This window comes from Brassica rapa, chromosome A07 (genome assembly GCF_000309985.2).
Source record: "Brassica rapa cultivar Chiifu-401-42 chromosome A07, CAAS_Brap_v3.01, whole genome shotgun sequence".
NCBI lineage: Eukaryota > Viridiplantae > Streptophyta > Magnoliopsida > Brassicales > Brassicaceae > Brassica > Brassica rapa.
The window spans coordinates 19273048-19285533 of NC_024801.2; the positions used below are offsets into that span (position 1 = coordinate 19273048).

General features: G+C 37.6%; 2 protein-coding genes across 4 annotated transcripts; one reads left to right on the forward strand and one right to left on the reverse strand.

Annotated features, from left to right (window-relative positions):
* Positions 1 to 1633: 1633 nt before the first annotated feature.
* LOC103830308 (golgin candidate 3) lies at positions 1634 to 6799 on the reverse strand. 3 transcript variants are annotated; one of them, XM_033275773.1, is made up of 16 exons: positions 5562 to 6799; positions 5360 to 5458; positions 5158 to 5280; positions 4745 to 4858; positions 4432 to 4540; positions 4289 to 4353; positions 4017 to 4184; positions 3770 to 3883; positions 3524 to 3664; positions 3070 to 3366; positions 2926 to 2991; positions 2642 to 2844; positions 2494 to 2548; positions 2226 to 2411; positions 1896 to 2123; positions 1726 to 1856 (listed from the first exon to the last, which is right to left on the reverse strand). In XM_033275773.1, exons 1-15 carry the CDS (start codon positions 5754 to 5756, stop codon positions 1914 to 1916), a joined length of 2145 nt encoding a protein of 714 aa, XP_033131664.1. In that variant the 5' UTR covers positions 5757 to 6799; the 3' UTR covers positions 1726 to 1856; positions 1896 to 1913. The 3 variants fall into 3 exon arrangements, with proteins under 3 accessions (XP_009104318.1, XP_009104317.1, XP_033131664.1); XM_009106070.3 differs by having other exon boundaries at positions 1634 to 2123; positions 3524 to 3661; XM_009106069.3 differs by having other exon boundaries at positions 1634 to 2123.
* A 234-nt stretch (positions 6800 to 7033) lies between these two features.
* Positions 7034 to 8949, forward strand: LOC103830309 (delta(8)-fatty-acid desaturase 1). Its single transcript, XM_009106071.2, has one exon. The coding sequence runs from the start codon at positions 7404 to 7406 to the stop codon at positions 8751 to 8753; it is 1350 nt and encodes a 449-aa protein (XP_009104319.1). The 5' UTR covers positions 7034 to 7403; the 3' UTR covers positions 8754 to 8949.
* Positions 8950 to 12486: the final 3537 nt, after the last annotated feature.

Consider the following 12486-nt stretch of genomic DNA (forward strand, 5'->3'; position numbering starts at 1 on the left):
AATGGTTTTCACAAAGAAAATTTATAAAATATATTTATGTTATGTAGTCTTATTTTATATTTTTTAAATAATGTAATACAATATTATACATTATTTTTTAAAATTAAAAAATACATATAATATCTTATCCGCGCGTAGCGCGATTAAAAAATCTAGTAGCGATAAAAATGTTTACTTCTTAGTTCTTACACCAAATAAAAAGTTAAAAGAAGGTTCTTTCATTATATCAATGGGAAAACTGCCAAAAAAACCTCAAACTTTGAAATCTAAGCCAATAAAAGCTCCAACTCATTAGTGAACTATTTAAATCTCAAATTGTTTAAACTTTTCCATTTAAATCATAAACTTTATTTGACCGAGCCAATACAAACACCTCAAAAGTCAACAGTTATAAACATGTTAACACCGTTACCTAATAAAACTATGTCGTTTTTGCCTAACATAAACTCCCCTCAATGGCATGATCAATGAGTGGAGCTCTGTTTACAGTCAATGGCATGATCATTAGAAACTCTTCAATATATTTCTGTCGTCTCTGTAGTTCTTGTCATTTTTACCAATTTCTTTTAGTATGTAATGAAATGTTAAACTTGAAGATAAACGATTCCCTTTGCTTCGATATTCATATCACAGATAAGCTTGAGCTATATATATATATATATATATATATATATTTCAGCTCTTGCGACAAAAATACATTAAGCAGAAAGATTCTTTTCCTCAACCTAAAAAACTGAAATATATAAAGGATACCATCCTCAACCTAAAAAACTGAAATATATAAAGGATACCAAGTACTCCTACCAAGTTATTATATCCAAATAGCACGTTGAATTGATGGACTATATGTATAGGTGGTCAACACTATATGTATAGATGATAACTAAATAAAAACCATTAGATTATTCATATCCGCAAGACTTGTAAAGAATGGCATCGACCTGTACTGCGTCTTGATCTTCTTGATTTCTCCACACTTTTAGCCACACTTTCCAATCAATAGAACTTAGCATCAGTTGCATAACTTGCATCTAATATGTTGTTTTTGTTTAGTCCTGATGTGTTGATGCTGACCTCTCTACTCTTTCCCCCTTCAACAAGAAATTCTAAACCCTAATCCAGTTTACGCGTGTGACTTCTATCAGAAGCTTCGAACTCCTGATACATTATTTTCGTCTCAACCACAAGCCGAGAGAAGCCGACAGCACAACCTAAACAAACAACGAAACTGCATCTTTCAAGTTTCTGGACGCAAGACCTGATGGTTGTTTAATACCTCTGTCGGAGAGTTTGGACTTAGAATCACTTGTGTCGACGCCAAAGTCATCTTCACTAAATAATAGCACCGACGCATAAACCAATTCAAGTAGTATCTTCGGTTTTAGTTTCCAGGAAAATTTCATATCGCCAACATAACTGAGTAGAAAGATTGTAGTTTTCGTTTAGGAATTTCGGAGAATAAGGTGTGGCAATTGGGGATTTAAGGGGAGTTTATATTAGGCGAAAACGATATAATTTATTAGGTAACGGTGTTAACATATTTTTAACTGTTGACTTTTAAGGTGTTAAAATTAGTTCGGTCAAACAAAGTTTGTGATTTAAATGAGAAAGGTTAAACAATTTGAGATTTAAATAGTTCACTAATGAGTTGGAGCTTTTATTAGCTTATATTCGAAAGTTGGGGATTTTTTTGGCAGTTTTCCCTTATATCAATACATCAGCAAATGAAAAAACAGTCTGAAAAAAACAGCTTATAACTTCCCTTAAACAAAATTGGACTGAGAGAAACAAACAATTGTGGTATGAGATCATAATTACAACACAAGACTCCACAGATACTCAAACACCTATTTTAAGTCCTATTTTAAGTGTATGCAAGCGTATGTAAGATGTAAGTATGAGTATTTACCACCTTATGGAAGTACTCTCGAGAGACGTAAATTACTGTCCGATGATCTGAGAGGCACCGTGGAGCACTCCGAATCAGACAAACCCGCGTCTTGTCTTGTCTTCTCTGAATCTTGCTTAGCTTTGGTTGCTGCTGCTGCTGCCTCTTCTGCTTCTCTTCTTTCTCGCTCTTCTGCGTCTTTCAGTAAGAAATCCACCCATAAATCCGCAAAAGACTGTAAGAGAACCAAAGAACAATATCTCTTAGTGAAACTTGCTCTGTGTATTGATTCTATGACTTGGATCAGTGCTTTATTGTGTAATGGAGAGGTTTTTACCTGGTTATCAGAAGCCGCATTGGCATGTGAACCTGCGGGTTTCCCACTCAAGATTCCACCAACGAAGCGACCAGGAAAGCCCAAAACGCCTCTTACAACACCTTTACCGCCTCCTTGTTGTGCCACTCCAATCCGCTCTTTATCTTCCTCTGAGAATCCCAGCATCCTAACCATGAGGTCCAACACCTATGCAAAAGCAATGAAACAACTGACTAAATGTGAATGTCTGGAAAACAAAATAGAATATGGAATTAATTCCAATCTTTACCTCTTTGCTATGGTTCTTCTGGAAGTACGTAACCAGTAACTTGATTACGATACGCCTGCAAAAATATTTTGTGTTTAATCACTGCATCAGAACATCTAATTCTGACTGGAGAATCGAAAAAATCTGTATGATGTGATAATTGGTGTACCTATCAACTAGATTATCCGACTCCATTGACATTCTATTTAGCCTCGTCATGCTCTGCTCAAGAACACGGCGCACTTTTGCATTGTCTTCTTCAACCTTGCTTACTCTGTTTTTCCATTCAACCGCAACCTTTTCGGCTTGCAAGAGCTTATATGTGATGTCTTCCTTTTCTTTATTAGATGACTCCAATCGCTCATCTGCATCCTTAAGCAACATCAGAATAGCATGAGACCTATATGGATATGGCAGATCACATGAAACAAAGGAAAAGATAGTCATGCTTACTTTCAAACGAGCATTAAGCTTCATCGACTCATCTTTAGCCACCGCAAGCTCTCGTTCAAAATGTTCCTACAAAATGAATAAGAACTCATCGATAGATTGAGTGTAAGGAAGTAAGATTTTCAATTTCCTCATAGTACTACCAACCTTAGCTTCGGTTTCAGCATAGTACTGGCCAAGAGCTGTTTGAAGATTTAGAAGTTCAACATTCTTGGACTCGATTGTTCTCAAACAATTTGTTAGTTTTTGATTCAAGTCATCAATTGTTTCCTTCAACTTCCGGATTTGATTGTCATTGCTCAGCCTGTTATCCTCCTGACTAGCCATTGCCTGCTTGAGAGTTTTCTCCAACTGTGACATCTGATACCTTTGATATTCATTAGTCTGGCGGAGTTCTTCAATCAACTGGCTGTCTTCATCCATTTTCTCAGACTCTTCCATTTCCTGTAAAGTTATGGAAAATAAAACATATATTCATAATCTTCTATGAAACATATCAAGAGACATACAATAAAACTTTGTTTAGATTGAAGTCATAACAGATTTTAGGAGTGTTGCTAGAAAACAGAGATAATTTGCAAATACATGATCCAGAAGCTACCTTTTCGAGCAAGTGTTGTTTGAGTCGTTTTAGTTCTTGCCGTGCTTTATCCCTTTCCATTTTTGTTTCCTGCAAATCCGTTTCCAGTCTCTGCAGGGACTGCTCCATTTCTTCTTTTCCAGTAAAGGTTTCAGATTCCTTCTAGTTAAATATGGAAAAGGCATAAGGGAATATAGATACTTGATCCACATTTCATGAACGCAATGCAAAACGTGTGTATAATAAAGTGTCTTCTGGATTAAGAACCTTGTTCAAACTACTAGGATATCTTGTCAGAACCTCTGTAGTGTCTGGGAAGACTTTGCTACTGTTGGGCCTCCTGCTTTCTTCCCAAGCAGCTTCTAGCTCTGTTCGTTTCAACTATGAAGTGATGAAGAAAACGGATCAGATTCAGTCCAGATTCCAAAAGTCAAAGTAGACATACACACAGTTTGGAGAAGATAATTTTTTGCTTGCAAAATCATTCAACAGTATGGAATGGAACACGACAAACCTTGAGCTCGTAGTTTTCCTTCTCTAGTGCTTTGTTAACTTCTTTTAGATGTTCCATGGCAGTTCCAACAGCGTGGCTCTCCTGATCATTCAACTTTATCTGCAAGTGTTTGATTTCAAGTAATTTTGCATCCAGTTCACTATGCACTTTGCTAATCTCCAACGAGCTCTGCAAACAGATGGGAGTAAAGAAAATCACAAACTTGTAAGCAAGAGATATTTATTCCTAAATGAATACAGAAAATGCCAGTCTTTTCTAACTTATAGACTTACTTTGTTCTTATCTAACCTCAGAGACTCGAGTTCCTCCTTGAACGATTCACTCCGTTTCCGCTCCTCTGATGAATTAAGGTGAGTGAGAATACTAGATATCAGAGATAGAAAAGAAGCAATAAGCAACGAATAATAGTATATACCCTGCAGAGAAAGCTGCAATTCTCTGAATTTTTCACGCTCTTTTGCAAGTTCTTTAGCTTGAACAGCTGCCAGTGATTTTGTTCTATCTTCTAGCATATCAGCAAGGTCCTAAAACGCCATCCAGAGTAACGCTTAGAATTTAGTGTTTACCAAAAGAGAATATCGCAGATAAATAAAAGACACTTTCACCACTGCTAAAAACTGCTTCTTATGCATTACAAGATGTTACTAAAAAGAACGTGATTCGGAAAGTCTGATGAATGTATCTTAAAAACCAAACGAATTCAACACCACAATGAACGATGATGTTACCTTTTCCTTTAGTTTTGAATCAGTGTCCTTCCCTTTTCCATTGGACATAAGGCCTCGACCTTTTGAAAGTGACACAGATTTTTGAAGCCTGTTGGGTGACTGATCGTTGTTTCCCTGGAGAAGATTACAATCCAATCTATTAGTTTAAGACCTTAATGCACAATTGCAAACCTAAGAAAAGTTCGCAAATAGAGCATCTATACTTATCAAGATAATGATGTTGACATAACTTTCTAACTAGAAACGCTGAAATCGAGCTTCCTGAAATCTTTCATAACTTTGTTCGACCTAAAGAAAAGCTTTGCATCAAACTAAATCCCACTAACACGCTGAGAAAATAACTATTTCTAACACAAGAGCTTTCCATTTCATGATACCAAAGAGATGAAACAAGCATATCATGTGTCTTATACCTTGATAGCATTATTGTTTGAATTCCTTGAAATACTAGTTCTAGCCTCTTTCAAGGCAGCACTAGTAGAGGTCAGATTATGTTTCAATGAGCCATTCTCCTGGTTGAGTCTGGAGATCTGATCCTGTAATAACCCATTGGCTCTTTGGTGTAAGGAGAAAAGAGGTGGCTTGAAAGAAGTAAAAATTCTAACAAAAGCTTACCTCTTTATCTCTTAAAAGAGCTGCGTAATTAACTGATAAAGCTTTAATATCTGATTCAGACCCCTGAAGCTTCTTAATCTCTGCCTTATACCTCTCAATCTAAACCATTAAGACAAGCAACCTATCATTACACAAACTACATTTCGCTCAGGACTCAGACTTCGAGTACCATTCCAGTGATATTCGGATGCTTGATCGATACCTCGTGATGAGCAGGCGATTCGATTCCATCGGAGATCTGATACCTCGAAGCTGACCTGGAACTCCTCCGACCACCGACATTATTAGCTGAACCGTAACTGTGAAGAGCCTCTTCATCTTCGTCGTAGTAGTCTTCGTGCACATCGAGCGCGATCTTGTTCAAGTTTTCCTTCAAATTCTCAATCGAACTCCACATTGCTCTTTCTCTCTACCTCCTCTACAGCTACTAAACCCTCAAAACCTTATAGACAAATGCAGATTACTCCTGGTTTGAAAGATGGAATCATGAAGGTTCTTCTTCCTTGCCCAGTCGAATTGACAATTTATTTTCCGAGAAACGTAGAAGAAAGAGATTTGGAATTTGAAGATTCCTCGTTACGTTTTGAAACAGATCACTCGTAGTAGACTCTTAGTAGCAGTTATCACTAATGGGCTTTCAAGACTAAAGCCCAATACATTATTATGGACCGTCTAATTATATACATCTGCAATGCCAATTATATGCCCTTACCATTTCACTGAACATAATTAAATTTCAAGCCTAATATCTTCTTCTGAATAGTTGGCATTTCAAATATATTTTTCCTAACCCCAAAAAATTGTAAGAGTTTGTACCAATTTCAAACTTTTATAATCTAAATTTTATATATATGAATTTCAGTTAAAACAAAAGTGACATCAGTTGAATATTCTGTCTGTTTAAAGTGAATAATCATCTTCCCACTGCTTGCTTGCTTTCTTGCTTGCCCAGTCTCCTCCTTAACATGAAAAGTCTCTCTTTAATTTCCTGGTTGAGGAATTTCCCTCCCATTTACTATTTGATTTACAATATTTAAATTTTATTTTGTCGACATGCATTTAAATATTATCAAAGGGTACGTATATCTGACTTTTTTTGTCTGTACCACGCTTGAGAACAAAAATAATAATTGCTTTGATGAAATAAAATACAATTTATTTCAGATCTCAATAAGGGGAAACATATCTTCATGAGTTAAGAATAACTCAGAAAAAGATCTCAAAGAGCACAGCTGTGTGTATGAGACCAAGTCATGGATAGCAGTTGAGCAACAGGGACGGTGCAAGTGCGCTAAGAAATCTTTTCTTAACATAAAGTGATTATGCCATACTATGAAATTATTATTATTATTATTATTGAAGGCAAACCCATATTCATTTTTTTTTTAATTTTGATTTTCTAAAACTACTTTTCCATATCAGAAAATATCTATGCTAAATATATTCATTTAATTTAATAAAATAAATTTGTGAAGCTAAGAACTCTCAGTTTTCAGTAAAAGCAAATTGATTAATTGACCACTATTTTCTGAAAGTATTTTCTCGGTCAATACTATACCATTTCTTTTTAATGTTGACGTAAGAATTGACGGACACCAACCAATGAATGAATGATAATAGACTGCAACGTAAAATATCTAAAGCTAAAACACATGGTGTCTATCTTGCATTTCATAACTACGAGGGACAGCACTAAGTTCCCTCATTTTTTTTTTATTTAACATAACAAACAATAATTTAAAAAATGGTCCCTCTTTATATCACAAAGAAGAGACTTCGCACGTGAGAACGACTCAAGTAGGCACACTTGGCCACCTATATCATATGATCCCTATATTCGTTTAATTTGAAAACATAAATATATCAAAACACAGAGTGAGAAGGATTCGATTCAAATTCAGATTCAAGATCCCATTACTATGTGAAAGAAAAAGGTTAGTGTATCTCTCCAATCTCTCTAACCTTTTGTACCAATCCGAATCTCGAAAACGAGAAACCAATCGCCACTAGATTCAGATCCCCCCGAGCTTTCGAATCATCATCAATGGCGGAAGAGACGGTTAAAAAGTACATTACCAACGAAGATCTCAAAAACCACAACAAACCGGGAGATCTATGGATCGCGATCCAAGGCAAAGCCTACAACGTCTCCGATTGGATCAAATCCCACCCCGGAGGCGACGCGGTGATCCTCAACCTCATCGGCCAAGACGTCACCGACGCGTTCATCGCTTTCCACCCCGGAACCGCGTGGCACCACCTCGACAACCTCTTCACCGGCTACCACGTCAGCGACTTCCAAGTCTCGGAGGTCTCCCGCGATTACCGCCGCATGGCCGCCGAGTTTCGCAAACTCGGCCTCTTCGAAAACAAAGGCCACGTCACTCTCTACACCTTATCCTTCGTCGCCGCCATGTTCGCCGCCGTTCTCTACGGCGTTCTCGCCTGTACTTCGCTCCTCGCTCACCAGATCGCGGCCGCGATACTCGGACTGTTATGGATCCAGAGCGCGTACATCGGCCACGACTCTGGCCATTACGTCATCATGACGAACAAATCTTATAACAGATTCGCTCAGCTTCTCTCCGGTAACTGCCTAACGGGAATCTCGATCGCGTGGTGGAAATGGACTCACAACGCGCATCACCTCGCGTGTAACAGCCTCGATTACGATCCCGATCTGCAGCACATCCCCGTGTTTGCAGTCTCCGCCAAGTTCTTCAACTCCATGACGTCGCGGTTCTACGATAGGAAACTCGCTTTCGATCCCTTGGCGAGGCTCTTGATCAGTTACCAGCACTTCACTTACTACCCGGTCATGTGCTTCGGGAGAATCAACCTGTTTGTACAAACGCTCCTCCTCCTCTTCTCCAAGCGCGAGGTTCCGGATCGCGCGCTAAACTTCGCCGGAATCTTGGTGTTCTGGACTTGGTTCCCGCTCTTGGTTTCCTGCTTACCGACTTGGCCGGAGAGATTCTTCTTCGTCTTCACTAGCTTCAGTGTTACGGCGCTTCAGCATATTCAATTCACGCTTAACCATTTCGCTGCTGATGTATACGTGGGCCCGCCCACGGGGGGAGACTGGTTCGAGAAGCAGGCGGCGGGGACGTTGGATATCTCGTGTAGTTCGTATATGGATTGGTTCTTCGGTGGGTTGCAGTTTCAGCTCGAGCACCATTTGTTTCCGAGGCTGCCGCGTTGCCATTTGCGGAAAGTGGCTCCGGTGGTTCAGGAGCTTTGCAAGAAGCATAACCTTCCGTATAGGAGTTTATCGTGGTGGGAGGCGAATGTGTGGACTATTAGGACTTTGAAGAAAGCTGCTTATCAGGCTAGAGACGCGGCTAATCCTGTGGTTAAGAACTTGGTTTGGGAAGCTTTGAATACTCATGGCTAAGTTGACTTCGGAATCAGACAATGAACACTTGTTTTGTTTTTTGTTTGATTATAATCATCATCATTATGTTTGCTTTTGAATATTTTTTAAATTTCGTGTTGTTACTGTGGAAGAGCTGTTATATTGAATTGTAACGAGATTTATCGAGACTCTTAGCGTATTATTATTTGTTTGAATTTTGTTTTGTTCTTATTATCTACTACTTCTGTAATTGTCATTCACATGGCTCGTTTTGGTATCTGTGACCTTTGTATCTGGTTTTTTGCTTTTGCCAATGTCTTTGTCGTGTGGGTGTTATTCTTGATATCCTGCGTGGTCCGAAACGATGAAACGTTGCAAGGATGTGGGCTATTCTGCTTTTGTCATAGGTCAATCTAACTTTTTGTCATAGACTAGCTTTGCGCCACTTTTTCAAGGCCCAAATTTGTTATAATATGGAAAATTCTGACCAATGATTATCTCAAAGCCCAATAATACAGCGAATGTTGGTCTTGAAATATTTGGAATGAGCAAGAGATGGAATATTTTAGTCTGAATAGTTCATGAATACAAACTTTTAGTGTATGAATGGAGACAGCGTTTTTCTAAATGCGGGACGGGATTATAGTGGACCCTACAATGTGTTACCAATCAATAACAATAGTAAGGCGTTTTTCAGTTTGCGTTTTTCAAAAAAACGTCATTGGTCACCAATCAGAAATAAAATTTTGTTAAGTGCGTTTTTCTAAAACCAAGTATGAATAGTATTTGCGTTTTTCAAAGCTGTCTAATTACTCATGGACCGCACTTATTTGTTCAAGCACCAATAATACAGCGGTTTTCAAATTCCGCACGGTTACTGTTTTCAGTTATTTTATCAACTAAATTTTATTAATTAGGTTGTTAAAATTAATACATATACAATACAAATGAAAATAATAAATAATAAATAACATCATTTTTAATGATTAGAAGACAACTATAGATTAAGTAAATTAAATTAGTATTTTTTTTTATAACCGTATTGTGATCCCAAAGGCTTTCTAGGCCCAATGACTAATCACTACGAGACTCGCAAGATCTACGTTTTCTTACCACTTAAGGCGCTCCGGGTGGCCAAGGGAAATCGAACACATGACGGTACTCACAGCTGTGAGCCATTTACCATTAGACCAAAACCACTTGGTTAAAATAGTACAATTCGTTCAAATAAACTTTTTAAGTTCTTATCACAAAAAGCTTATAAAAAAGAAGATGACAAAAAAAAATTTTAAAGAGTCAGAAACCCTATACCTTAGATATATAAATAAAAATAAATCATAAATATTATTTTATATTTTCAAATTTGTATATGTTTCCAAATTCAAATTTTTTTATAATTTTTTAAATTAAGATTAATAAAGACATTTATTAGGATTATATATTAAATAAATAAATTTATAATAAAAATATCTTAAGCAATTAATTTTACATTATTTTTTCTATCAAAACCGCACTATATTTTTAATCAAAACCGCACTACTTTTTTATCAAAACCGCACTACATTTTTTTATCAAAACCGCACTTATCCCGCAAACCGCACGAACCGCAGTTGCACCGTACCGCACTTAAATTCCGTCCCGCTAATATAACTAATTCCGCGGTCACCATTCGGACCCTTAATGTCTTGTCGCCGGAAACAAGATAGGAAGGAGCTTAAAGGAATTCAATTGAGAAATTTTATTTTATTTTTTCACTAATGGGCTTTGTTGTGATTTTAAATCAAGTTGTTATTCTTAGTTTTTTTGGATGTCTATAGAATATGGTTTGAACACAAGTTCAAACTAAAATTAAATTCTCTAGAAGAACTACTCTTTTCATCAGAAATTGAACTTATTAACCCTTTAAATTTCTACTACATAATCTAAGAGTTTAGCTAATAGGGCAACTGTGTGGTTGTTTTAAGTTAGTTTTTTCACTTGTCATTTATGTCGTTTTTTTTTTCTTAGTCTATGTCGTTGTTTGTATACAAATTCTAGAGAAAACACGCAAGTCTCTTTGTTTTCATGTTTCTCGACGAAGGTAGGATCATGCTGGTTGTTGAAAAATTGGTTGCTTCAATCATGTTACTTAGAATTTGATCTAAGAAAATGGACCAGTCGTTTTCTAAAACTAAGAGAAAATTATAGAGAGAGAGGATAGGTCTATAAGACTATAAGTTGAAAACGTTGTGGAGAAACAGTACAAAAGGGAACAATAAGATGTGGAGCAGAAGAGAACATCATCATGATAAAATGCGACTTCGAAGTTTGTTGGTCCACTTCCGTTTGCTGCCAAGAAAAAACATTAACAAGTCCACTTCAACAATCATTTCTCTTTTCTGATATATATTCTTTTTACTTCCCAACTGTTATATATGTTGCGAACTTGGTGGAACTATCTATGAACATATGTTTATGTATCGAAGAACCAGAAGCAGTCCTCAAACTTTGAAAGCTTGAAGCAAAAATAAAAAAGCAAGGCCTCATAGTTAGTTATAAAGGGTAAATGAAATGGAGATATATGGTCGAGTAACTTACTCTCCAACATCACTTTTGAGCTTTAGAGATTATATGCAAATAGTTTCGTAAAACTAGTTTATAATTCATGAAAGAAAACAGATAAAAAAATATGTGCGTGCATGTGTGAGTGGGTTTGCTCCATAATGTAAAGAATGAAAAGTGAGGAGACTTAACGTTCACAAAGGCATGTCTATTATGTGGCACCAGCAAATAGGCCAAACTGATTAGTGCATATTGATCTTGCTATATCCTCCAAACAGTCATCACGTCGCAGTCTTGTTCTTTTAACGACAAAATAACTTTGTTTCATACTATTATCTTTTTTTTTTTTTTTTTTGTCGTCTACCCATCTAAAACTAGATCAAGTGGAGAACAGACGTGCCAATTCTCCGAAGAGCATCTCCATCTGTCCGGGTCTGATCTATATGGGAAAAAGCATAGCCTCTCGTTCTTGCTTCTTTTGCTAGCGCGTCTACTCGGCCATTTCTACTCCGAGGAATATGAGACAGACTCACATCCTCGAAGTTTTCCTGTAACCTCTGGAACACCTCAATCTCTGTCGCGAATGCTGGCCAGTCCACCGGGTTTGTTGTCATGTCCACTAAATCTGAGCAGTCCGTCTCGAACCGTATCGAGGTTATTCCTCTGTCTCGCATACATGAAGCTGCCCAAAGTAAACCTTCCATCTCAGCATGCAAAGCTGAGAGGCTCCGGTTACACGCTCGTAATCCGCAATACTCCGAGCCCATTTCATCCCTAAGACTCCACCCTAAGCCACTAACGCTGCCATTATTGATCCATGATGCATCAATTTGACATGTAGGGATTCGGGGTATCCAGGAGGGCTGTATCTCAACCTCTATAGTAAGAGGAACATCATGATCCTCATATGTTTCCTCCTTCTCATTAGCCTTCTTCCAACATTCTGCCTCGAGAGACGCATGTTGGAGAGTAGCCAATGGAGATACGTCTTTACCATTAAAGAGTTTGTCGTTCCTCGCCTTCCAAATGTACCAACAGATCCATGGGAAGGTATCGAATTGTGGTCTCAGCGGAGCCACCTCTTTTCTCTTCCAAAACAGAAAGTTCATGTTTTGGTATACTGATGTACTCGGGAAGTAACCCGGAAGGGACGGATAGTCCGATAAAGCCCAAACCTGTAGAGCAGGGGGACATTCAAAAAGAAGATGATTAATCGACTCCACTGGGCCAG

What these genes read in the sequence shown, in the direction of transcription:
- LOC103830308 (XM_009106069.3), bottom strand. Translation starts at nt 5,756, where the DNA reads ATGTGGAGTTCGATTGAGAATTTGAAGGAAAACTTGAACAAGATCGCG. An exon ending in CTCTTTTAAGAGATAAAGAG is followed by an intron (nt 5,281 to 5,359) that starts GTAAGCTTTTGT and finishes GGGTTATTACAG; the next exon opens with GATCAGATCTCCAGACTCAA. An exon ending in ATTGCAGCTTTCTCTGCAGG is followed by an intron (nt 4,354 to 4,431) that starts GTATATACTATT and finishes TTAATTCATCAG; the next exon opens with AGGAGCGGAAACGGAGTGAA.
- LOC103830309 (XM_009106071.2), top strand. Translation starts at nt 7,404, where the DNA reads ATGGCGGAAGAGACGGTTAAAAAGTACATTACCAACGAAGATCTCAAA.